The sequence below is a fragment of the Manis javanica genome, chromosome 15, assembly GCF_040802235.1.
Source record: "Manis javanica isolate MJ-LG chromosome 15, MJ_LKY, whole genome shotgun sequence".
Lineage (NCBI taxonomy): Eukaryota > Metazoa > Chordata > Mammalia > Pholidota > Manidae > Manis > Manis javanica.
Window position 1 is genome coordinate 67523416 of NC_133170.1, and position 24163 is coordinate 67547578.

Consider the following 24163-nt stretch of genomic DNA (forward strand, 5'->3'; position numbering starts at 1 on the left):
CCTCTGTTGAATGTCTTCTAGCACCCTGACCCTGTTTGAGGAGGGCAGTTCATCATGCTGGGCTTGCTCATTTACACTCATGCATGAGATTTCACTGGCATTTCACCTCTTAAGAGTAATTTGTGCCCTCCTTTAACAGCTCATGACAGGGCCTGCTGAGCTAAATATTTATTCCCACAGATAATGCTAATACACATTCACAGCTGAACAAGAAACCTGCACATGTGAGAATTTGTGACACAGATGGAGAACAACTGTGAAAACCGGGTTGAGAAATAAGGCATGAAACAGTCTGCATGAGTGGAAACAAGTTATCTTAAAATAGAAATGGCTTTAATGGAATCGTGAAATTGAGAGTGGAAGTATGTATATAAGCATGTGTGGTTATTTTTCTGCATCATCTCCAAATTCTGCTCTTTGTTTACTCAGACTCCATCGTAATTATTTACCGAGCCCTTTCTTCTAACAAAGTATATAAGATTGAGGGAAACCATCCACTAGGAGACCATTTTCACCCCTGCTTCACGAGATCCAAAATAGCCGATTTCCACCTCAAAGTACTGAAACGCATGAATCATCCTAAAACAAATTGTAAAATAAATCCTTACTTATTGAACAATTAAGTTCCAGCCACCCGCTAAACTTTATATGAATCACACGATGTAAATTACATCCTCTTTGATCCTCACAAAGTAATATGCTAATTTTATTGAAGCAAGTGGGGGTCCTGGAATCCACATCGGATAGGATTTGTGTGAAATACAAAGTCGCCGCCATTTTTATAAATTGTAGCCCAACTAAAAGAGAAAAGTGAAGGACCTTTTGATAGCTATAATTTAAAAGATCTCCATTCAAGTTTAATTTCCAATTACCATTTACAGTGCGTAAGCGTGGCTCCTAAGAAGAAAGTCGATTCTTAAACGGGATGACTAGGATCCATTCTCCGTCCTAACCTCAATTCTCCGTGCCCAACACCTGGGCTGAGGCAAGGGTCTGGTCTCGCGCAGCGTCAGAACCCTGGCTGCACCGACGAAGAAAAGACAGCAGACCAGCCGATTCCGGCTTCCGGGCTCAGTGTGCCGTCAGCGGCTCTGGTCACGTGAACGTACTGTCACATGACTGCGTCGGTGTGCCTCGCGTCTGGGAGCTCTGAAGTGGTTGGATTGAGGGTAAAGTGGGGCAAGATGGCTGCGCACCTCTCCTATGGGCGAGTGAACCTGAACGTGCTGCGCGAGGCGGTGCGTCGCGAGCTACGCGAGTTCCTGGACAAGTGCGCGGGAAGCAAGGTGAGGGACGGGGTTGGTGACACCGCTCTCGAGCCCTTGGCCTCATCCGGTCTCTGACGGCCGGAGCTCCAGAGATACGAGGTGCCTGGGATGCCAACGCGGCGAGCAGGCGGGAACGAGGAGGCGTGCAGAGTGGCCCTGCGGTGGGGCCTGGGCCGTACATCGCGAAGTCGGCGTGGCATCGCCATTGTTCTGTAGCAGCTGAATAACCGCCGTGATATTGCAGCCCCTCGTGAACGAGCTATTGCAGGTGCCCTTCAGGTCCAGAGGGGCAGATCTCGTGCCTCCGAGACACCGGGACGGGTGCGGTTGGCCCGGCCAAAGAATGTAGACCGTCCAGTGTCTATTCATTAAAACGACATACTTGTTACAAATCGTACCTTCGAAGCACTGATACCTTACCACCTGCCGCACACGGATTATGAGAGTAGTAGTTCTTTGTGGCCTTCCTAAAATAGGATTGTTTCTCCTGTTAGGCATTTACTAGCACCCGGTTTACAACTGAGTCAGAAACTGTAGATCAAGGGCTTTCTAAGATTTCTTTTAAATGGTGTTACCTCTCCCCTCTTCCCTTAATATTTATCAGTACCCCTAAGTAATTGGTGGTGCAGCTCTGAAAAGGAGAACTGGAGAGGCTCAGCAATCAGTCGTAGAAGGAGTAGAGCAACCCCAAGGGGTGGACTGGGTGCCCAGCAGCCACTGAGAGAAGAAAGCAGGCAAGTCCTAGGTGCCTAGTTCAAGCTCAAGAAGTGACTTGGAAATCTGAGTAACATCGGTGTTGATACCCTAGTTGTGATATTGTAATACAGTTTTGCAAAATGTTACTGTTGGACAGAGAAGACAAGTAGTGATTTTACAGCATCTTACCCTGATGGACAGTGACTGTGAAGGGTTTTGTGGGGGGGACTTGGTGAAGGGAGGAGCCTAGTAAACATAATGTTCTTCATGTAATTGTAGATTAATGATACCAAAAAAAAAAATGTTACTGTTGGGGAAAACTGGACAAAGTGTACAAGGAATCTGTCTGTGTTACTGAATATTAATCTACAGTGACCTCAATAAAAATGTTGGTTAAAAAAGGAAAGAAAAAAATTACCCTGGAATTTGGAGGGGTTGGGGGGAGCACTGAGCAATGACCTGTAAAGTCATTAAGGCCTAGTTTGGAGTCCTGACTCCCTTATACTATATGTAAGGTCCAAGGTCCCTATATGGTCTTGGACATGGACTTAAATTTTTGAACCTTTTAAAATTTCTTCTTCTGTTAAAGTAAGATTTGTAATACTTACAACGGAAGTTTGAATTTTATATAATTGGGTTATAGGATACTTAAATATAAAATACCAAGTTGAACTACTGCCATTGAGCATTTCCTTGTGGTTCAATCTAATAATTAATTCCATGACAGATACACAACAAACTAAAATTCCTTCTTTCTGTTGAGGATAGTGATTAAGTCTTAACTTTCCTGTGACCAACAGTAGCATCACTTACCCCTGATACTCTTTTTCTTTAGAACTATAGGATGTGAATGTGGTCAGAGCTGATTAAAATTTTTGTTAATTCAGAGTTTGAAGCAAATAGTCCTACTCTGCATGGTTGCTATTTTCTGTTAATACTGTTGAAATTCCTGATGTTAACCTTAATAAGAGAACATTTCTCCCCTCTTACAGGCAATAGTTTGGGATGAGTATCTCACAGGACCATTTGGCCTGATTGCACAGTATTCACTACTGAAGGTAAATAAGCTGTTTTGTTGAGGAATTAACAATTCTGTACTTTAGCAGAAATAATAGGATTTTGTATTTTCTCCTGAGTAATTGGCTTGCAAAGCTGTGTGGTCTTTATAAACACTTATACTAATATATGACTAACATTTTGTATACAGAGATCATTTGGCCACTGATTCTGTACTGAACCTAATTCTAGGGAAATTATTAGCATTGTATGATGTGACATTACCTGGTGTGTGAGAGTTATTTGAATTCAGATGCAATAGCCGTGACTTCATCCTGAAACTTTGTCCTTTATCCATCTGGCTTTGGGGAATCTAAATTTTAATAATAAGGTATTATTAATGTGCATTTGACTGGGAGTATTAATGACATCTGAGTCTGGATATGATAGGTAAAGTTCGGGTTTTTGTTAATTTTTTGTGTATGTGTTTTCCTAGGAACATGAAGTAGAAAAAATGTTCACACTTAAAGGAAGTCGTTTACCAGCAGCTGATGTCAAGAATATTATTTTTTTTGTCAGACCCAGGCTAGAATTGATGGATATAATTGCTGAAAATGTGCTCAGGTATCTCCCAGAACTTATGTTTGGTCCAGAAGAGGTTGGTCCTTCCAATGGTTTTAACTGCTGAGCTCAATGCAACCACCTTCACTTGCCCGGGCATTGGAAGGTGATCTTTTGGAAAACTGGGGCAGTTGTGAAAGGATATAATAGGGGAACTGGGAAGCTGTGAAGTTCTTCAAACAGAGAGGGAGGTCATCATATAACCCCATTCTTTCTGGACAGCTTAAAGTTTGGATCTTAATCAGTAAGAAAGACCCTGATATACAAAAAAAAGACCTCTAATGGTTATTTTTCAATGTGCTTTTTTCAATATGCTGACTGTAGTATGGTTGAATTGCATAAGCAAAATGAGTAAGAGCTGATGAAAATTTAATGTAGCCTCCAATCTATAGAGGAAGTTTGTCCAGCTCAGTCTGCATTCTACAGTACAGTTGATGGATGTGACCCCTCAAATCTTAAAAGCAGATGGGCTATTTTGGAAAGTCTACCATCAAGGAGAGATGGGAGTCAAGAGTGATCTTTCATTTTAATGTAAGACTGTCACTGCATGGTTTCATTTAAGAACCATTTGTTATCTGTAAGACACAGATACTCTGTTTCCATAAACCTGAGAGCTTTAATGCCCCATAAATGATTTAAGAAGAAGCTAGAAAATCTGTCACAAAATACTGGCTATGAATCAATGCTGCTTTCCTGTCATGGTTAAAAAAAAAAAAAAACAGAGAGCAACTGTAGCAATTTGAGTTTGAAAGTCAATGTTTGTACATTTATCTGACCAGCTTTTATTTAGTGCCTGCTGTGGCCAGGCAGCGGGCCAGGCTCTGGGAAAAAAATATGCGAAATAGTCTGTGACTCTAAGGAGCTTGTGAGCTAATAAATGTTCTTTTTGCAGTGAAGACAGACATGGCCCAGCAAGAGATTTCCACATTTTGTTTGTGCCACGACGTAGTTTATTGTGCGAACAGCGGTTGAAGGATCTGGGTGTTTTGGGATCCTTTATCCATAGAGAGGAGTACAGCCTAGACCTCATTCCATTTGATGGGGACCTTTTATCCATGGAATCAGAGGGTGCCTTCAAAGTAAGTTTGGCATTTTCTAATTCAATGTCAGACTTTTCTGCCAAATTTATGAGCCTTACATTGTCCACAATATTGTTTTGTGCATTTCCATGACTACTTTGAACTTGAGCCTCTTTTCATTTGTTTACTGATGTTTATGATTTTTCATCAAATTGCTTGTTTTCTTTCTCCATTTCTTCTTTTTGAGGAATTCTTTATATATCCTGGATACTAATCATTGTGGGTTATAAAAGCAACATGTATCTTCTCCCTGTCTATGGTTTGTCTTTTCACTTTAATTACAATATCTTTCAGCATATAGACATTTCCAGTTACAAAGTACTTAAAATTTTTAATAATAGCTTTATTGAGACATAATTCATATAGCATAAAATTCTCCCTTTTAAAGTGTGCAATTCAGCAGTGTTTACTATAGTCACAGAGTTGCACAGCTATCATCACCACTGTTTAATTTTGGAATGTTTTTATCATACCCAACAGAGACCGTTTGCCCATTAGCAGTCACTCCCTATCTCTCCCTCCCCAGCCACTGGCAATCACTATTCTGTTGCATTCTGTATGGATTTGCCTATTATGGAGATTTCTCATCAGTGAAATCATGAAACATGGTCTTTTGTGTCTGGCCTCTTTCTTAACATAATGTTCTCTAGGTCCATCCAGGTAGTAGCATAGAACAATACTTCATTCCTTCTTATGGCCCAGTAGTGTTCTGTTGTAATGATACCCCACATTTTGTTTATCATTCAAACATGATGGATAACTGATGGCTTTTCATTTTTTGGTTGTCATGATGCTGTGTCCATTCATACAAGGCTTTGTGTGTACACATGTTTTCATTTGTCTTAGATGTGCCTAGGAGTGGAATTGCTGGATCATATGGTTAAACTCCATGTTTAACATTTTGAGGAACCGCCAAACTGTTGTCCACAGGGACCACGTCATTTTATATTCCCACCAGCAGCGTATGAGGGTCCAATCTTAGATCCTCAACACTTGTCTTTTTTCATTTCACTAGCCACTGGGTGAGGAGTATTATCTAGTGGGTGTAGTATCTCACTGTGATTTCGATTTGTATTTCCATAGTGACTAGTAATATGGCTCATCTTCTCATGTGCTTATTGACCATATTATGGCTTCTTTTAGAGAAATGTCTGTTCAGATACACAGTGCATTTTTAAAATGAGATATTTATCTTTTCATTATAGGAATTGTAAAAATTCTTCATATATTCTGGGTGCAAGTCCCTTGTCAGATATATGATTGGCAGATATTTTCTCCCACACCGTGGGTTCTTTTCACTTCCTTCATAAAAGTGGTACCTTCCAAACACATTTTTAATTTATCTGTTTTTTTCTCTTGTTGCTTATGCTTTCAGTGTCACGAATTTACACTTATGTTTTCTTCAAAGAGTTTTATGGTTTTAGTCTTACATTTAGGTCTTTGACCCATTTTGAGTTCATTTTTATCTGATGCGAGGTAGGGGTCCAACTTCATTCTTTTGCATGTGGATATCCATTTGTTCCAGCACCTTTTGTGGAAAGACTGTTTTTTCCTCATTGAATTGAATTGTTTTGGCAGCCTTATCAAAAACCAATTGTCCATAATGTAACTATTTCTCATGTTTCAGTTCTGTTCCATAGATCAATATGTCTATCCTTATGCCAGTACCACACTATCTTGATTACTGTAACTTTGTAGTAAGCTTTAAAATTCGGAGATATGAGTCTTCTAACTTAAAGTAAATATATTAGTTTTATTTCTTTCAGTTGGTGCTTGTTGAGTCTTAATAAATCCTTCTCTACCCTGTGGACATACAATAATCTTATATTTTCTTCTAAAAGTTTTAAAGTTTTACTTTTCATATTCAGGTCTTTAATCCAACTTGAATTGTATATTTATGAATGGAGTGTTTGGTGTGAGGCAGGGGGCTGATTTATATTTTTCCATATGAGTAACCAGTTGTTCTAGCACTGTTCTTTCCCACTGATTATTTTCAGTGTATGTTTACAGTGAAAGTACACACCTTTGTTCTCCAGTTCTGAAACTTTATCTTTATTTCAGAGAACACTTGCTCTCATAAGAATATTACTTTATCTTTAATAAAATTATCTGAAATATTTTGTAAACACAATCTGGGCATGATATATTTATTTGAATACAAAGGATACAGAGTGAAAAGTAAGCCATTGTCCATTCAATTCTTGAATGCCAATCCCCTCCCAGAAGTAATTACTATTACTAATTCTTTTTTTTCTTCTTGAAGTGCTTCAGGTAACTATGGGTCATAATACATATGATAATACCCTTCCCACCTTGTACAAATGGTGGCATATACTATATCACTTTGTTATCTTGCTTATTCTCTTAATGTACCTTGGAGTCATTTTCTACCACATTTTGGAGTCATTTTCTACCACATATGAAAATGTTTCTTTATCCTCACTTGAAGCTGCATCATGCTTCATTGTTGGGATGTACCATGCTTTATTAGACCAGCCCCTTATAAAGGGGATTTCAGTGTTTTCATCTTATGCCGTTAGAGGTAGCGCTACAATGAATACCCCTGTATATAGGTCACTAAACACAGTCTACAGGCTGTTCCTTACTCTCCTTTGACATTTGTCTTTCAACTTTGCTTCTGGTGGTTTTTGCTGTGTGTATTTTTTATATGATCATGTTTATCTGTGTTTCCTCCTTTGATTCACACATTTATGATGTTGATGCTGCTGGTCTGGAGACAAGAACTTTTGAGAACCCCTGGTGTCATAAAAAAAATTATTTGAGACTTTTTCTAACCCAGTATGTTTTTATAAGGATCACCACTTTAAAAGAGTTAACTTGGGGTAGTAGAACTCAGTAGAACCACAGATTGATTTTATACTCAGTGGAGTTTCTTGCCTTTTTTTTTATCATGCTCCCGACTGCTTTGCTTACACTGAATCTCACCTGGTGATGGTAAAAGTTCCCCACCCCCCCAGCATTTCGTATGGAAAGTATCAAATATACAGGAAAGGTGAAAGAACTACACAGGGAACACCAGTATACCCACCCCTTAGATCCTGGAATTAACATTTTGCTATATTCACTTTGTCACATATCTTTAATGGTATACCCACACATAATTAACTCACATCTGTGTAATTAATGTGAATTGGAAGCAGCTGAGTAAAGCTTGTCCTGGCATGACACATGCTGTCCAGAGGAGGGATGCCTGTTTATTTTACCAATTTGCAAAAAAGGACATTTGCAAAACAGTTATTTTCTGCTGGGAATTTTAAGCTCTTGGCTTTGTGTGTTCACTTAAGATTTTGTTTAGAAATCAAGGATTTTCCTGGATGATAAAGCTAAGAGTTCTACCTAATGTTAAATTGAGCTGATTTCTGTTAGAGTTGAGGTAATTTTACCATGTGGTTTTAAATAATAAGCATAATTCAGTGTTTCTTGGCGCCAGGAGATACATCTAGATCTTCCTGTGCTTTGGGATGTAAATAAAATGTGAGAATTAGAGTTCGACCCATTGTAACGGGGTATATTATATTGTGGCCTGCATTTGTATACATAAAAATCAATATATGTAAATCTATCTCCTTTGTAGAAAATGCAGGGTATTTATTTTGTATAGGTATGTAGGTGTTTTAAAATGTTAATGGATATTAGCATTTGTGCCCCCCAAAATGTCCTCATGGCTTGAAATGCCACATGGATTCCACAGGCACAGAATAGAGTTGGGGTAGTAATAGAAATAATCACCCTACCCCCAGTTTCATTAGAGCAAAAAATTAAAGATGAATATCTTGTGTTAACTTTCAAATCTTTTAAAAAAGATGGACTTATAAAAGGGATGTCTTAGTAGTAATACAACTTTTTAAGTTGAGAAAAATGAATGTTATTTTGAGAAATGTTCCCTAATTTTATTTTCTTGAATTTTTATCTTAGTTCTGCCCCAGTTGGGAGCTTCAAGTAATTTTTCCAGAAAGTATGTCTTTGGAAATTCTTCATTTTGGCCTGTCATATTCAGTGAAATGTTAAAATACACCAGACTTGGGAGAGCCATCATGCAGCTGTGCTTTCATTAGTGACCAGTCACTCCCCACAGTGTCTTTCTGGGGAAAGCCTCCCTTCTGCCGAGGAAAGAGGGCATGAGAGCCCACCCGGTCTTCCTGAATCCCTCTGGGGTCCTCTCCCTCCTGACTTTGGAGGCTAGAGACACACTGAGTGTGGGCTGGGGTGGGGGGTGTCTGGTGCAGTGTACCATTTTGACTTGCGAGTGGATGATAGTTGTGAAAAAAAAATCCAAACAATTCCAAATAATAAAAGCGTGTTTAGGTGCTGGGATTGTATGTTCCACATGTATTTTCCTCATTTAATCCTTATGCTATGTGGAATATACTCCCTCCACTGACAGGGGGATTTAGGGACCAGCCGGTAAGTGACACAGCCAGGGGGACTCTGATCAAGGCACCTAAGTCTAGAAATGTGCTCTCACTTACCAGAGTCAAAACTGACCAAAGCCCCTCTCTCACTTCCCAGCTGGATTTGTATGTATTTTTCTTTTTGGCCTTTATTCGATGTAAAAAGGTATATTTTTGTGTACTTTACAAAATCCACCTTGAAGAAATGTGTTTTCTAAAAATGAGGTCATACTCTAAAGATTGTTCAGCTTATCCCCTTTTTACTTCTCAAAATGTTACAGCCTTTGGTTGTTGTCAGCAGATAAGAAAATCTGCCTCATGTTCCCAAAAACTGCAGTTTTCTGTTGTGTGGTCATCTGGGACTCTAGGGTTAAAGAATATGTGCATTTATGGGTTTTAGCATGTGGCCTCCCAAAAGGTCCTCCCATCATTTACCCTCATCACAGTGAATGGGAGAACCCCTTCCCCAAGTCAGTCTTCGTTAATCAGTAGTTATATTTAAGAACTATAAACTAACAAGAGCTGGTGTGCCTGGTGAACACTTTCTTCCAGAAGGCTCTACCCCAGGACAGTTGCTTGCACAGTTGCACCTGACAGCTGAGCTGTTGGCCTCATGGCCTAGACTGCCAAAGACTTTGTTAAACAGACTTGACCCCCAGTTTCCCTGGCAAGTGGGAAACAAGGGGAGGTGGTCTTACCCACTGCTGAGTCCCAGTGCCAGGCAGTGGGCACCCAGGTGACCATGGCCGGACTCTGATCAGCCCTTCCTCCCACAGGAGTGCTACCTGGAGAGCGACCAGACGAGCCTCTATCACGCAGCCAAGGGGCTCATGACCCTGCAGGCCCTGTACGGGACGATCCCACAGATCTTTGGGAAAGGAGACTGCGCCCGGGTGAGAGGCAGCAGTGTTTCTGGTGGTGAAGGACAAAAGGGGAGGAGTGGAAAGCTATTTATAAACAAGTACCATCCATCCTTTTTATTTGTGAATTCACCTACTTGCTAAAATTTATTTGTAACCCTAAAATTGATACAGTGTTTTGTGGGTTCACCCAGAGTGGCAAAAAATTTGAGTTGTCCTATGTGTATGTTCTCAGCTGAAGTCAAACAAGGTGACAGTCTTCTTGTTTAGCAATCAGACTACAGACAAGTGTCCTTTCTGCCGTGCACTACAAAATGCCACCCCTCTTGTATTTTTGTGCTTTTTGGGGATGATCTTGCTGTTTAAGTTGATCCCAAGTGTAGTGCTGAAGCCCTGACTAGTGTTCCCAAGAATAGGGAGGCTGTGATGGGCCTTATGGAGAAAACGCCTGTGTCAGATAAGCTTCTTTCAGGCATGCGTGATAATGCTATTGGCTGTGAGTTCATTTTAGTGAATCAACAACATGCATTAAATAAGGTGTCTTTAAACAGAAACACATGTGAAACAAGTTTACGTATTGGTCAGTTGGTGAAAATGTTGTGACCAGAGGCTCACAGAGTCCTAACCACACATCTCCCCTCAAAGCAGTGCCTCTGTTACTCACTGATGCATTGTTCTTGGTGACTTTATGGAACAGAACTGCTTTGAAAAACAAAATAGACTGTATCTGATTTTATGCCTTACTGAAAAATAGCAGCTGCCATCAGCTAAACCATGTTGGGCTGGTTGGCCAACTGCAAATGCTTTTCTGCAGCTGCTTATTTCTTAACCACTCTCACTCTTGCACAGTTTTTCTCCATTTTTTACTTTTTAGATTGTCTTTCTGTTCTTAGCTGAATTTTGAAATCTTCTAATTCCCAGGAGGGTCCCACCTGATCCAATGTTTTGTTTCCAGCAAGTGGCCAATATGATGATCAGGATGAAGAGAGAGTTCACAGGAAGCCAAAATTCAATATTTCCGGTGTTTGATAATCTGTTGTTGCTTGATCGAAACGTGGATTTATTAACTCCTCTTGCCACTCAGCTTACGTACGAAGGACTCATCGATGAAATTTATGGCATTCAAAACAGTAAGTAAAGTGACATCTACTTTTACTAAAAGGTAGTCTGATAAACTATCCAAAAGGTCTTTTTTTTTAAGAAGGTGCCTCCTTTGCGTATAAATCAGAATATTTGAAAAAATTAAAACACTGACTTTTGGCTTTGAGACACTACATTTATACAATGTGTGGACAAGCCACTGTTGTCAGTGCACAACGGCTGGCTGCTGGCTCGTGTGCAGGACTGTGCTTGTCCGCTGCAAGCAGAGGCAGTGCGGTTTGGAGAATACAGATCTTCATGGCTGGAAGTTGTTCTGGAAGGCTTGTGGGAGAAGAAGTGACATCCATACTGGGTTTGGAAAGAAGGATAGAGTTGGGTGATTGGTTGCTGGTGGGGAACAGGCAGTATAGTCCATGCAGGATGAGGAGCCCCACCCTCTTGCTAAAGTAGAGAGCACAGTGGGGACGTATCTGGGTGAAAGACTGATACTTGAGGTTTGGTACACACAGGGTAGACTTGGGGGGACCACCAGAATCCAGGCTTGACAGATTATCACATCAGAGGTCACAGAGTTTGGCCCACGTGTGTTTGTTTCTGTCAGCACTCAAAATTTGAGAAATTTCTAATAGTAATCCAGATTTACTTATTTATAAACAAAGTATACTTTGATCATGAAAAATCAAAGCCTCAGTGCAGTATGCCATGTTTTTCTAAAGCCACCTACATTCTCTTCCAAGTTCGAAAATCCTGTTTGGTGCCTGGGCACTTGATTGGTTGTCCCAGTGAACACACACAGAATGCTTGTTTCCTTCCTTTGGTGTTCAGGTTATGTGAAATTACCCCCAGAGAAATTTGCACCTAAAAAGCAGGGTGATGGTGGTAAGGATCTTCCCACAGAAGCAAAGAAGCTTCAGCTGAACTCTGCAGAGGAGCTGTATGCTGAGATCCGAGATAAAAACTTCAATGCGGTGGGCTCTGTGCTTAGCAAGAAAGCAAAGGTGATCTCTGCAGCATTTGAGGTGAGACAATTTGGTGTCTTCCTCCTTTTCTAGGACACAGGCCCAACGGCCCATCCCACGAGGAGAGGAAGAGCTCACAGTCTGGCTGCTGGGCAGGGCTTCAGTATAGGGCACCTTCTCATCTGAGGAACCGTGGTTCAACTTCTGGAGCACCCAAGGGTTTCTTTCTGAACTTTCTTCCAAGACCTGTGATGAAAGGCATCGTGTTTTGTCCTTTTGGGGGTTGTGGAGTAGCAGTGTTTGCACTTTCCAAGAGTTCATCATAAAACATTTGTTTTACATCACTTACATTTGTTTTCTTCTTTTTCATTATTACATCCTTTGCTCAAGAGGAAGCCTGCTGTACATGAATAGGCCTTGCAGTTGGGGTAACACCTGCGGTTTGGCTGGTGTGCCTGCAGCAGGGGCCTGCGGGAGCCTGCGGGGACCTGGGTGCTAACTGGAGTGAGGTCCCTGAAGCTCAAGCTTTTGCTTTGGCGCTTCATTATCACCTTCCTGCCTCCTCTTGCCTGCCACTGGTTTATTCTTGGTTAAGCTCACTTGAAACATAGGAGTTCAGTAAGCTGATCACCTCTGAATATTTAGACTTTGCAAACATACAGCAGGAGAATTTTTGAAAACTAATTTTTCACTGAGTCTGTATTTCCAGATTTCATCTTTCTTAGGGATTATATTCATTAATTGATTTTGTGGGAACGTTTAAATGATTTAAGTTTGGTTTAAAAGATTAAGTTTTGCAAAAAAAAAACATTTTTTATCATAAGTGAGATTCACTTTGTTCATGGACAATATTCACAATTGAGCTTCAGTGGTAAGAATGGAGTTTTTTCTTTTTTAGAAGAAACTTGCTGTTTATGTTCCCCTCTTACCATAACAATATTTTCTTCTCAGAAATGTTGGTGGATAACCTCATACTGTCTCCCTCAAGTACTCAGATGTGCACAAAACACGAATCACAGCACAAGCCGACACCTAGCTTCCTAGAGGCAGGCGCTCTCTGAAGAAGTGTTATTGCAGAATCAGGAACCATTAACTTAACCTTTTCTTTTCTTTTCTGTTTTTCTTTGTAATGTTGGAGCTGGGTCTGACCTGACTTGTTGTATTTCATTCTTTTTTTCACATTAATATAAATTAAATATCCTCTGAGCAATACAAAAAGCAGAGCACTTAAAAATAGAGTATCTTCCCTGCCTAACAGTTCTGCGGTTTCATCTGTTCCAGGAAAGGCACAACGCTAAGACAGTTGGGGAGATCAAGCAGTTTGTTTCTCAGTTGCCCCACATGCAGGCAGCAAGAGGCTCACTTGCAAACCATACCTCGATTGCAGAGTTAATCAAAGATGTTACTAGTGAGTATCCTTTGGAGTGATTATTTTCTTCTGGGGCTGACTTGCCTACGTCGTATCTGACCATGGCTTTTGACACTATGATACTTCCGTGGGAAGGTCAGAGCTCTGTTTTAATATTGTATGTCATTCCCAATGTTAATTAAATGTACACATGTTCATTGTTAGAAGTGTTTCATCTGTGGTTAACTCATTTTTTTCATTATTAAAATAATGCCATCTGACAAAATATTTGGAATATTGATAAGAGAAGAAAATTCTTCCAAAAGAATTCTTCCACCATAGGAAGAGGGGTTAAATTTCTTTAGTCCATTTTTTTTCCAGTTGTTACAGATTGTTTAATTAGAACAATGTGATGTTTCTCTTTTTGTTTTTCCCTTGAAAATTTTCTGCAGAATTGGCATAGAGAGCATATACTGAGTATTTTGAAGAGCTCAGGACATGTATATTAAACCAAAGATGATTTGTTCATTAAAATACAGGCTGTACAAGCTGGGTAGATTTTCAGTGCCCTGAAATGTGTTACTTTGAATCATAAGTAAAATGCAGCATTAATAAACCAGTGCTTTGTTTTCATGTTAATAAAAACCACTTGTAACTGGGTTGAATCAGATGTTGAAATCAAGTGAAGTGCTCTGGGAAGCTATCTTTCACTGACACTGAGACTGACTCTTAAGATCTGCATCTGAGTCCTAAGGATAGAAAAAGGTTGACTGTACCTAGATGCAGTTTAGGAGTACAGGGTTGTAGGTTTTCCTGTGTTTTTAGAAGATTTTTTTCAGGTGATGATTTAGAACTTTTGCTTAATTGCTTTTTGCATGTCTTGTTTCTTAGTCATGTGCTATGTATTAAAGCACAGTTCTCAAGTAAAGTGACATATATTTAATTTCTAAGTTGTAAAACTGCTACTTACATTTTAGCTTCTGAAGACTTCTTTGATAAATTAACAGTGGAGCAGGAGTTTATGTCTGGAATAGACACTGATAAGGTATGTGAACAATAAAACTCTTCTAACAAGTAACTGATAATTTGTCAAACATACAACTATAGCTAGAAAATCAGTTGCCCTGATTCCCACACCTCTCCTGAGTATTTTTAAGGGCAGATACAAAATGTGAAAATTGGATTTTTATTAAGTAATAGATATTTAACAGCTCTATGCAAGATACTTTCTGCAGAACACAGACATGAGACCCAAGCCCTGGAATCAAAGATCTTTAAAAGCTATAGTAAACATAAATTAAGGTATTTGCTTTCTGAAATAATTGGTCATATAATTCCTTTAAATATCTACCCCTAATAGTAAATTTTAAGCTATTCAATTTATGGAAATTCCCATCTTCTAAAAACATTCCTGTTACCTTATGGTGGATAAATTGCTGCTATTCTTGAGATTGACCAAGTGACACATCCCCTAACATTCAGCAGCCACTCAGGAGGTTGTCCATAGAGACAGATGTGTCCAGACAGGCATTTGGATTGACTGAGTGTGTTCTGCTTCCTGCAAAGTGATAGTAAATATCAAGTTCTGCAGTTCCCCAAACCACATGCTAGATGCTGGAATACCGTATACTTTGTTTACAGGTCAACAGTTACATTGAGGATTGTATCGCCCAAAAGCATCCTCTCATCAAGGTGTTAAGACTAGTTTGCCTCCAATCTGTGTGTAATAGTGGACTCAAACAGAAAGTCTTGGATTATTACAAAAGAGAAATTCTCCAGGTCAGTATATTTTAAATTACTAAATATTTAAAATACAAATAACAAACTGCTATTTTGGTATATTGTTTCCACTGTCCTTTAATACCTAGAGGGGTTGTTTTTGGTGTCCATCATTGCTTACTGTGTTTGCATTAAAATAACATTTACCATTTATTGAACATTTACTGTGTGCTAGGGTCTATTGGAAGAGCTTTATGTGCATTTGCTTGTGTAATCCTCACTGCAGCTCTGTGAGTTAGATACTGTTTTCAGCCCCATTTTATGAATGAAAAACCTGAAGCAGAGAGTAGTTCTATAACTTGCCCAAGGTCACCCAGCTCATAAGTGGCAGAGTCAGTGCTAAAACCTAGGGAACTGGGGTCTAGCCGCATGTTCTTAACCAGACAGCATTCGATGGAGGAAGAGAACTTTTCTGGTAATAATTGCTTGGCCGGCTTAAGCCTATGCTACTTTATAATAAGGAAAACTTCATCATTATTTAAAAAATTCTCCCCTCTGTTGGGAAATGCCTCAGGCAGTAGTTAATTGACTGTTACCAGTTAAGTACTTTATTGTTACAACTAAATGCTTATTCATATTTCTTGGTCATCTTGGTTTTGTTTTTGTCTTTTTAAAAATTACACAAGCAAAACATGCATTCACATAATGCAGGATTCACATAATGCAGCAGCATACACAGCAAAACGTCGGCATCCCAGTGTCCCACCCCCTCCTCAGACAGGACCAAGGTCAGCAGTTGGTCTGTGGGCTTCCTGACTCCCTTTGCTTTTTATACAAAGAATGTTCACATACACAGACTTTGGGGGAGAATGGCAGGATCCAAGCCCCAGCTCTGTTATTCATTAACTGTGTGCCATTGGGTAAGGTATTTAAACTTCTCTGTAAATTGCAAATGATAATAGTAACTATCTCAAAGGGTTATAATAAGAATACTGAGTTCACATATGTAAAGCACTTAGAACAGAAATTGCCCCCCACACAGAAAGTATTATGTAAGGGTTGGCAATTAATTATTATACTATTATATTATTATACTATGTGCTGTATCTTTTTTTTTTTTTTAAGAAAATCCTACAATATATAGTATTCTATCATTACATTTTATGTCCTAAAGAACATATACAGAAGATTTTTCTTACCACAATATGTAGATCTGCCTTGGGTTTTTAAGCTTGGTATATCCCATACAAAAATATTTTTTAATTTATTTGATGTTCACCTACATTACATCCATAAATTATAACTGTCAAGTAAAAACTTTAAATCCCTCCCTCTTTGAAGCAGTGAGCTGGGTTATGTAATATGCAAGCAGTTTTAGGGCAGGATTCAGCCTCTTCCCTGTCGCTGTGCCCGTGGACAGTCATTGTCTGGATTTTGGTAACATGCCCTGGAATAAAAAAATAAAAAATCAGTGTGTTGAAGTGTGCTCTTTTGAAAGTTACAGAAGCCTTTTTCCTGATCTGACATCTAGGCCAAATGGCTTCTCTTGCAGACCTATGGCTATGAGCACATACTGACCTTATCCAACCTAGAGAAGGCTGGCCTCCTGAAACCACAGGCAGGGGGCAGAAACAATTACCCAACAATCCGGAAAACATTACGCCTCTGGATGGATGATGTAAACGAACAAGTAAGACACACTCTTCCACTTCATTTCAGTTGATTACTAGTTAATGGTTCATTGTGACAACATGTGGATCTATACATCTGCCTTGCTTTCAAAAACAATTTTCTAATGTTTTTGGAAAAGTAATGCATTCCTGTGTTGTATCTGTTGGAATCTCAGCACGAAACAGGGTACTCTCACACCAGGTAGTTTGAGGAGAGTTTCAATAGATGTGGGCAGGGTAGGAGCCCGGGAGTAGCAGCACAGTGGGGAGCCCAGACCAGCCTGGGCCTCAAGGCTGGAGGGGAATTGCTCCAGTAACTGCCTCAGAGCCTGGAGAGAAGAGCATATGGAGAGGCCTCTGGTGGGAGGACACAGCTGACCTGAAGCAGTGTCCCAGAGCAGAAGCAGGACCATCCAAGTGGGCCTCCTGCTGCCTCCAACTCTCCACTGCCTGTCGGGTGCCAAACCCAAACAGAGGGCATGAAGCACCCTGGTATGGAGCCTGTGGCCCACCTCTTGGGCACAGAGCACCAAGGAGAAGGGTGGACAGTATCTGGGAAATACCCAGCATGCGTGGGAAAAGAGCCAGCCAGAACAGAGTAAGGCAAACAGTGAGAAACAGGGTTCCTTCCACATCAGAGGCAACCACTGTAACCAGTTTCTTAGCCTTCCAGAAAGATTCTATGTATATACAAACATTTCTGCATAAATGGTGCCTATTGCATACTCTCCAAGGTAGGGTGCACTTTGCTTTACATCTTTTGTTCCAGTCTTTTCTAAATTTCTTTCTGATTTTTCATAAGAGACGTCATTGGGCTCCAACTTGTAAAAATAACTAATAATTAAACAGTCCCTTCCGTTAGCAAACTTGGATTATTTTTCCTTAGTGGGAACATAGATACTCTTAATTTCTATGTTGTACAATATAGTTAATATATTGTATTATTTGGGCTCTCTTCACCATTCTGATCTGCCTCTCCCCTGCCACCTCACACTATCTTGAAGATTCTTCTGTGATTTGCCACATTCTTTCAAGCTCTTTTTAATTGCTATCTAGTGGTGTTGCAGAAACCTGATTTATGATTTAACTTTTCTAGTACATACAATGTTGCAGTTAATATGTCTGTGCCTTGGTCTATTCTAGTGTAAGCCCCTCTGTAGTTTAAATGCCTAAAAGTAGAACTGCCAGGTTCAAGGGTTATGTACGTATTCTTCAGCTAGAGAATGCCAGGTTACCCTCCAAGAAGTTTCTTGCCAAACTAGGTAACAAGTTTTCATTTTCAGTACCTAGAGATGCTTTGAGGGGCTTTTCAAGATTTGAGTTGAAAATGAACCTTTGGCTGCTTAGAGCCCAACTGGGGCAGATTGGAGCAGGATGTTGAGGGGGTTTGCTTGTGTTTCCTCCTTCAGAGCCAAATCCGATCGTTTTGGATTACCCAGAAGGCCACAGTTTGGTGGCTCTAAATCTCTACAGGCTTTTTTCCCTTTAATTATTTAACAGAATCCCACGGACATATCCTATGTGTACAGTGGTTATGCACCTCTAAGCGTGCGGCTTGCCCAGCTGCTTTCCCGGCCTGGCTGGCGAAGCATCGAGGAAGTTCTCCGCATACTCCCCGGGCCCCACTTCGAAGAGCGACAGCCACTGCCCACGGGACTGCAGAAGAAGCGTAAGTCCGCAGCCGGCGCCTGTGCACGATTACGTTCTGTTCGTGCAGCTGTGCAGTTGCTTTGAAAAGTAAGTTGTAAAGTATCTAGACCCAGTCCTGTCTACCTCTTCTGTTGGCGGCCGATGTGCAGTGTAACTTCTGGACCGCATTATTCCCCCGAGCTCCCGCTCAGCCTCCAAGGTGAGGATCTCAGTAGTTAGAGATAAAAATCTGTTCCTAAGTTTAAAATCAACTGTACCAAGACACACTCGGTTTTTGTTTTTGTTTGCATAATGCTGGGAAGAGAAGCACCAATAATAAGGAATTCTTAACTTTGAAATATTTCAATTTTAGGTCAGCCTGGAGAAAACCGAGTCGCTCTGATATTTTTCCTCGGGGGCGTAACTTTTGCCGAAATTGCTGCGCTGCGGTTTCTCTCGCAGTTGGAAGATGGAGGTACAGAATATGTAATTGCCACCACTAAACTCATGAATGGGACCAGCTGGATAGAGTCTCTAATGGAAAAACCTTTCTAGGGCATTCAGTGTAGACTTAACCACTGAACTGCAGAATAAACTGCCCCTTTGAAGAAGTTACTGAAGGAAGTGAAACCCCACAGAAGAAAAACACAGGAATACAGAATTTCCTTTGGGGTCAATTCTGAGTTGATACTGTTTTCTCCTTTCTGCTTCTCTTTTGTGAAACTAATTTCTCGAAGAAAGAATGGAAGATCGACCCGGGCAAAAGAAAGGGCAGTTTTTAATGTTCTGAGCTCCAGATCGTCATTAGAGACCTGGAACCTGTTAAGGGCGGCAGACATGGATAATCTATGCAGGCGCACAAAACGGGGCCAGTTCTTGAGGAGGAAGGACCAAGGAGGCACAAGTGAAAAGAAAAGTGTGAAGCCCCACCCCTGATCAATAGTGCTGTGTTTCCGGAAGCCGTGGGTAAGCGTTGGGGGCTAGGGCTGCCGTTAGCACTGAGTCAAGATTTCGTTTTCCTGCACAGTATGGTACATTATATTTAGTGTCTCTGGTTTCTGCCATATCTTAAGCATTAAGGCAAGTTTTAATTCCTCTGCTTCTTTAAAGCAAGAAGTTTGAAGCCACGTCTTTTCCCAAAACAAAGTTTATCATCTGTCTTAACAGCTGAATCCATGTGGGTCCCATACTTATCAAGGGCTTTTACATTGAGGAACATGATAACTGGGGAATAGCTTCTGGACAATTTTCTTGGACACTTTTCAAAGATACTTTCTTGGTGCACATGTTACTCACTCCAAGACATTGCAGTGCATGTGGATGCCTCCACTGAAGGCTCCGTTTTCTTCCCTGCCCATGATGGGCCCCACCGCCAGCTGGTCCACTGTGAGCAGTAGTGACTCTTGCCCCTTCAGACCTTGCAACTCCAACTCCACGGTGACTGCCACTTGTACTGCTCTGTAGTCTGAGGCCAGTCCATATTCAGCCTCTTGCATTTGGTTTGCTTGAGAACACCCAGCTGTTTCAGTCCTTGGCCTGGTGACCTCGGCATCCCCTAGTGCAGCTTGTTGGTGTCCTTGGAGTCCAGCAGTCACAGCTGTTTTTTCTACAGGAGACTGTTAGGCCATGGGAGAGGGGACCAGGTGTGGTGGGGAAGTTGGAAGTCCATGTGTTCCTTGCCTCCCTTCTGCTGCTCCACCCCAGCATCTGGAGGAGTTAAGGCCAAGAAAGTGGCCAAATTGATGTCTGCACAGCCCTTACCCAAGTCTCCAGCAGAATTAGCTGGTCCCCCCTCTTTGCTGGGGTGTCAGCATCCCTCCCCAGGTCTGGTTTTGGTTGCTAATTAGTAACCATACATGTTTTGTCTTGACTTGTCATCAGTGAAATTCTGTTGGGACATTTCATGTTATGAGTAAAAAAATTCTGTGTTTCAAAAAAATGATGGGTAGAAGAGGTAATTTTTAAGAGATTTGCTTCTCATTGGTTTAATTTGGCCTTGACATCCAGTATTTGGAAGTAGTCTTAAAAAAGCTATCATGTTTTAGAAAATGCTTTCTTAGACACTTGTTTTCCCAGGGAGATCCCAGGAGAGAAGTTTATACCTCCCAGCCCCAGCAGCTGTCAGCCTCAGCTGCCTTAGAGAATGAAAACCAAGTTATCCCTCAATGTTTTTGGCTCATGGGATTCAATTCAAGTCCAGTCAAGTTTCCTTGGCTGAGGTTTTTGTCTTATGAATAGATACTCAGTTGTGTCTCATGTGTCTATATTCACTCATGACTCTATACTTGCTTGCTCAGAGCATAGTTAGGTCAGCTCCTAAAATGCATTCTGCAGAAGACTGAGAAACATCTATTGTTTCATTTGTATGCAAATAGAAAGTGGTGAATAATTATATATTATACTCCTATGTAAGTCCATTTAGTACTTGAAGCAGTCTTTGACTCAAAGAGGTATGCTCTTACTGAGAAAGGGTATGTGAATGGTACATTTATTCTTGGAGATCTTAGAGAGGGTGGATTGCTTACATCTTGTCTGGACTTTTGTTGGCTGGGTAGACAGTCCTGCTGTGCCAGCAGTCCCATAAAGAAGTCTGCAAATAAAGAAGTCTACATAGAGACTATAAACTTTTGAATTTTAGCCACCAGAGAAATAAGAAACTGTAGTTTAACTGTGGAGCATGAAAGCAATGGTTAAAAGGAGGAGGATTAAAAACAGCACATTTCAGTCTTGAAGAGAACTGGAAAGGGAGGCCTATGTCACTTCCCGCTGGTACCGCCCTCACTGGGGACGGAGTGCGGCAGTCATGACGTGCTGGTCTGTGTCTTGTCCTCGGTCGGATGTTAAAGACTGGCCTGTCACCTGGAGGAAGTGTTTGTATTCAGAAGAGTTGAATTCAAGAAGAAATGTTTTAAATACCGAAATGAACGGAGTGTCTAAAGCAGACAGCAAGAGGCACAGTGATGAAAATGACCAAGCACAGAACCACAGCCTCACACAGACTAGGAACTACTAAGGGAATTTGTGAATTTGTGAATTATACTTCGGCTGATGTATTTGTCCAGGCATTTGTGGTTTAGTGACGACATACTGTAGAAAATAGAGAATGCCTTTTTGTCAGCTGATAAATGGAGAAAAAGTCAGGAATGTAAAATTTCTCATATGCTCTTATTTCTGAATGAATGCATGTGAACTCCAAGCCACATAATGTTTCTTAGCTTCTGTTACTCCGTTGCTATAAAATACCCCAAACTTGGTGGTGACTAGAGGCTGCAAAGGCTAAAATACCTAACTCCCTTGAGACGTCCATTTGAAGGATGTGAAAGTTCATGGGGATGGAATCAGGCCTATTTTATGGCTCTTTTTCATCTGTTACTTTGGTGTGACAGAGGGTATAAATCTCAGCTGTACTTTCTTTCCTGTGAATAGGCAGGACATAGAAGCCCTTCAGATGACCAATTCTCTTGGGGAGCAATTACTACTCACTGGCTTCCTGAGCAGCTTGATCATGTTGTGCTTCTGTTTTCAGCCAGGCTGCAGCCGGGGCAATAATTTGATAATAACAGACCCTGATTAAATTAGGGAGCCATTTGCTTCTGGTTGATGATGTCGATAGAAGAGTTGGTGTCCACACTGCCTGCTTTAAAGGCCAAAAAATAGTCTAACTACAAACTACCACAAAAAGCAAAAATAATCAAAAGCAGCATAAAGTTTGCTTTCTTTTCCTTCATTGTTACATCTCAGAAAGGGTCTGTTCATTGTTTGCTGATAACTCAACTGGCTCTTTTTGTCTCACAGTCAACAAGGAGTTGAAATCAGAAGTGTGCATGTTGGGTAGGTGACTGTATGAGTCTCTAAACTGCTAAATTCTGTAAATTAGAATCAAGCTAATAGAAGCTCTTTGTTGTCTACGCTTCTGGTTCTCACATACATATATCTCACACTTACAGTTTTTTTTAATAAGGTATCACTGATACACACTCTTACGAAGGTTTTACATGAAAAACATTGTGGTTACTACATTCACCCATATTATCAAGTCCCCCCCAGGCCCCATTGAAGTCACTGTCCATCCGTGTACACACTTGCATTTTTTAAAGACATAGCTTTTGCGCTAATAGAATGTCATTTGTATGGTGGTTCTTCTAGCCTGAGACTGAGTAGGATGAGATTGCTCTCAATGTGAGTTTGTTAGAAAAGGATTTGAACTATATTCCACCTGCAGTGTTTAGAAAAGTAAGGCAAGAAGGGGCATGAAATATCCCCTGGTGTACCACTTGCTTAGCCCAACTAACTTAGCTTTGTAGGCAGCATCAGAGCCCTGTGGGCTACAGTGGTGACACAGCAGAGGGCGGGCTGGGTTACCAGTGCCCCGCCTGGCTTGCAATTGCCTGTGCGCAGTTCCCCGATTGCTCAGGGACCACGTGGAGATTGTGATTGGTCTGTAGACCACACCTAGTTGGTGAGCGCAGCTGCTGCCTGAATATCCTCAGCTTTGCTGAGATCGCTGGATTGCGCACAAGCCTACCTTCAGACACTACAACAGAGAAAAACCTTGGAGCTGCCACGGTGAAGGAGTTGTGGAAACTGCTGAGTGAGTGAAATGGGGAGAAGTGGGAAGCTAGTGGCTGGCACTGAGGGAAGTTTATGGGCAGGGTAGCAATGGAGATAAAAGAGCAGGTTTGTGATGGTTGCCATTTGATTCCATCTGTAGTGGAAGATAGCAGAGCTAGAACAGAAGCCAAGAACACAAAGGGGAAGGCGGTGAGCCCAAAATCAAAATTAGTGCCCAACACTTTGGCATTCCTGTAGTCCTGAGCCAGAAGGGCAAGCATGCCGAACTACAAAGCAAAGATGCCCAGACTCTGCGAACTAACAAGCCTTGGGGCCAGGAGGATGGCGAGGGGCTGCACTGAGGGCCTGCTGCCTTCCCCATACCCAAATGAGTCTCTACTACCTTACCCCACAAGCAGCGCCAGTCAGCTGGGGCCACAGCTTGGAGTGACGGGAAAAGAAAGCTTTACTCCAGGCCATTAGCACTCACAACATTAAATATGCAGGAGGTGGATGGGAGGAGAAGGCGGGGATGGAGACTAATGCAGGACGGGGAGCTGGGAACAGCGGGCTTCTCCTAGGAACCCAGATCCAGATTGAGAACCTAAGAAAGGGGGAACTTTTGGTTTAAGAGAATTCTGTAACGTAAATGAAAGCGACCAGATGGTTGTTAGGGAGAAAATCAGTACTTTTGAGTTTCCTTAGTCTTGCGAAAGTGTTTACTCTGGGGGCTAGGACCCAGTCTACCCCCTATCCACACCCCCGAGAACATCTCTGGCTTAGCAGCGCTTGTTCAGCATCCGAGGAGATTGGGCATGTGAGGAAACCGTCCTCTGCGTGCTCAGGGCCTACCGAGTGCCCTGTTCCCGCAGGTCCTCGGTCCTCCCGCGCAGGGCGATGCCGGCCTCTTCCACCATCCACGTGCTGCAGCTGCTGCGGGAGCTGCTGGCCTTCGTGCTGCTCAGCTACACGGTTCTCATCGGGGCGCTGCTACTGGCCGGTTGGACCACCTACTTCCTGGTGCTGAAGTGATAGCGCCGCCGGCCCGCGCCCCGCCCTGCCCCTTTCGGCCTCCGCTGCTCCGCCCCCTCCCGCGACCTGAAGGACGCGCTCCACCCGCTAACAAGAGCCTGGCGCCCGGGCCAGGATGCTTCTCGAGGTGCGACCCCTGCCCCAGTCTCAGAGCCCCGAGCGACAGCCGACTTCGTTCCGCCGGCTCCGCGCCCGCAGGCCTGGGACCGGCCCGCGCGGAGG

General features: G+C 41.7%; 2 protein-coding genes across 2 annotated transcripts; both read left to right on the plus strand.

The window, feature by feature from the left end:
- Window positions 1-1153: 1153 nt before the first annotated feature.
- On the plus strand, window positions 1154-20765 carry VPS33A (VPS33A core subunit of CORVET and HOPS complexes). Its single transcript, XM_017649330.3, has 13 exons — window positions 1154-1286; window positions 2957-3022; window positions 3457-3584; window positions 4474-4660; window positions 9849-9965; window positions 10888-11062; window positions 11859-12052; window positions 13274-13400; window positions 14318-14385; window positions 14982-15119; window positions 16612-16749; window positions 18230-18398; window positions 18732-20765. The coding sequence occupies exons 1-13, from the start codon at window positions 1185-1187 to the stop codon at window positions 18911-18913; spliced, it is 1791 nt and encodes a 596-aa protein (XP_017504819.1). The 5' UTR covers window positions 1154-1184; the 3' UTR covers window positions 18914-20765.
- A 3041-nt stretch (window positions 20766-23806) lies between these two features.
- On the plus strand, window positions 23807-24146 carry LOC140846616 (uncharacterized). Its single transcript, XM_073223813.1, has one exon. It carries the CDS (start codon window positions 23807-23809, stop codon window positions 23939-23941), a length of 135 nt encoding a protein of 44 aa, XP_073079914.1. The 3' UTR covers window positions 23942-24146.
- The last annotated feature ends 17 nt before the right edge of the window (window positions 24147-24163 follow it).

Coding starts and splice junctions, on each gene's coding strand:
- VPS33A (XM_017649330.3), top strand. CDS start 1,185: ATGGCTGCGCACCTCTCCTATGGGCGAGTGAACCTGAACGTGCTGCGC. Junction 3,023..3,456: donor CACAGTATTCACTACTGAAG/GTAAATAAGCTG, acceptor GTGTTTTCCTAG/GAACATGAAGTAGAAAAAAT. Junction 12,053..13,273: donor TGATCTCTGCAGCATTTGAG/GTGAGACAATTT, acceptor CATCTGTTCCAG/GAAAGGCACAACGCTAAGAC.
- LOC140846616 (XM_073223813.1), top strand. CDS start 23,807: ATGCCGGCCTCTTCCACCATCCACGTGCTGCAGCTGCTGCGGGAGCTG.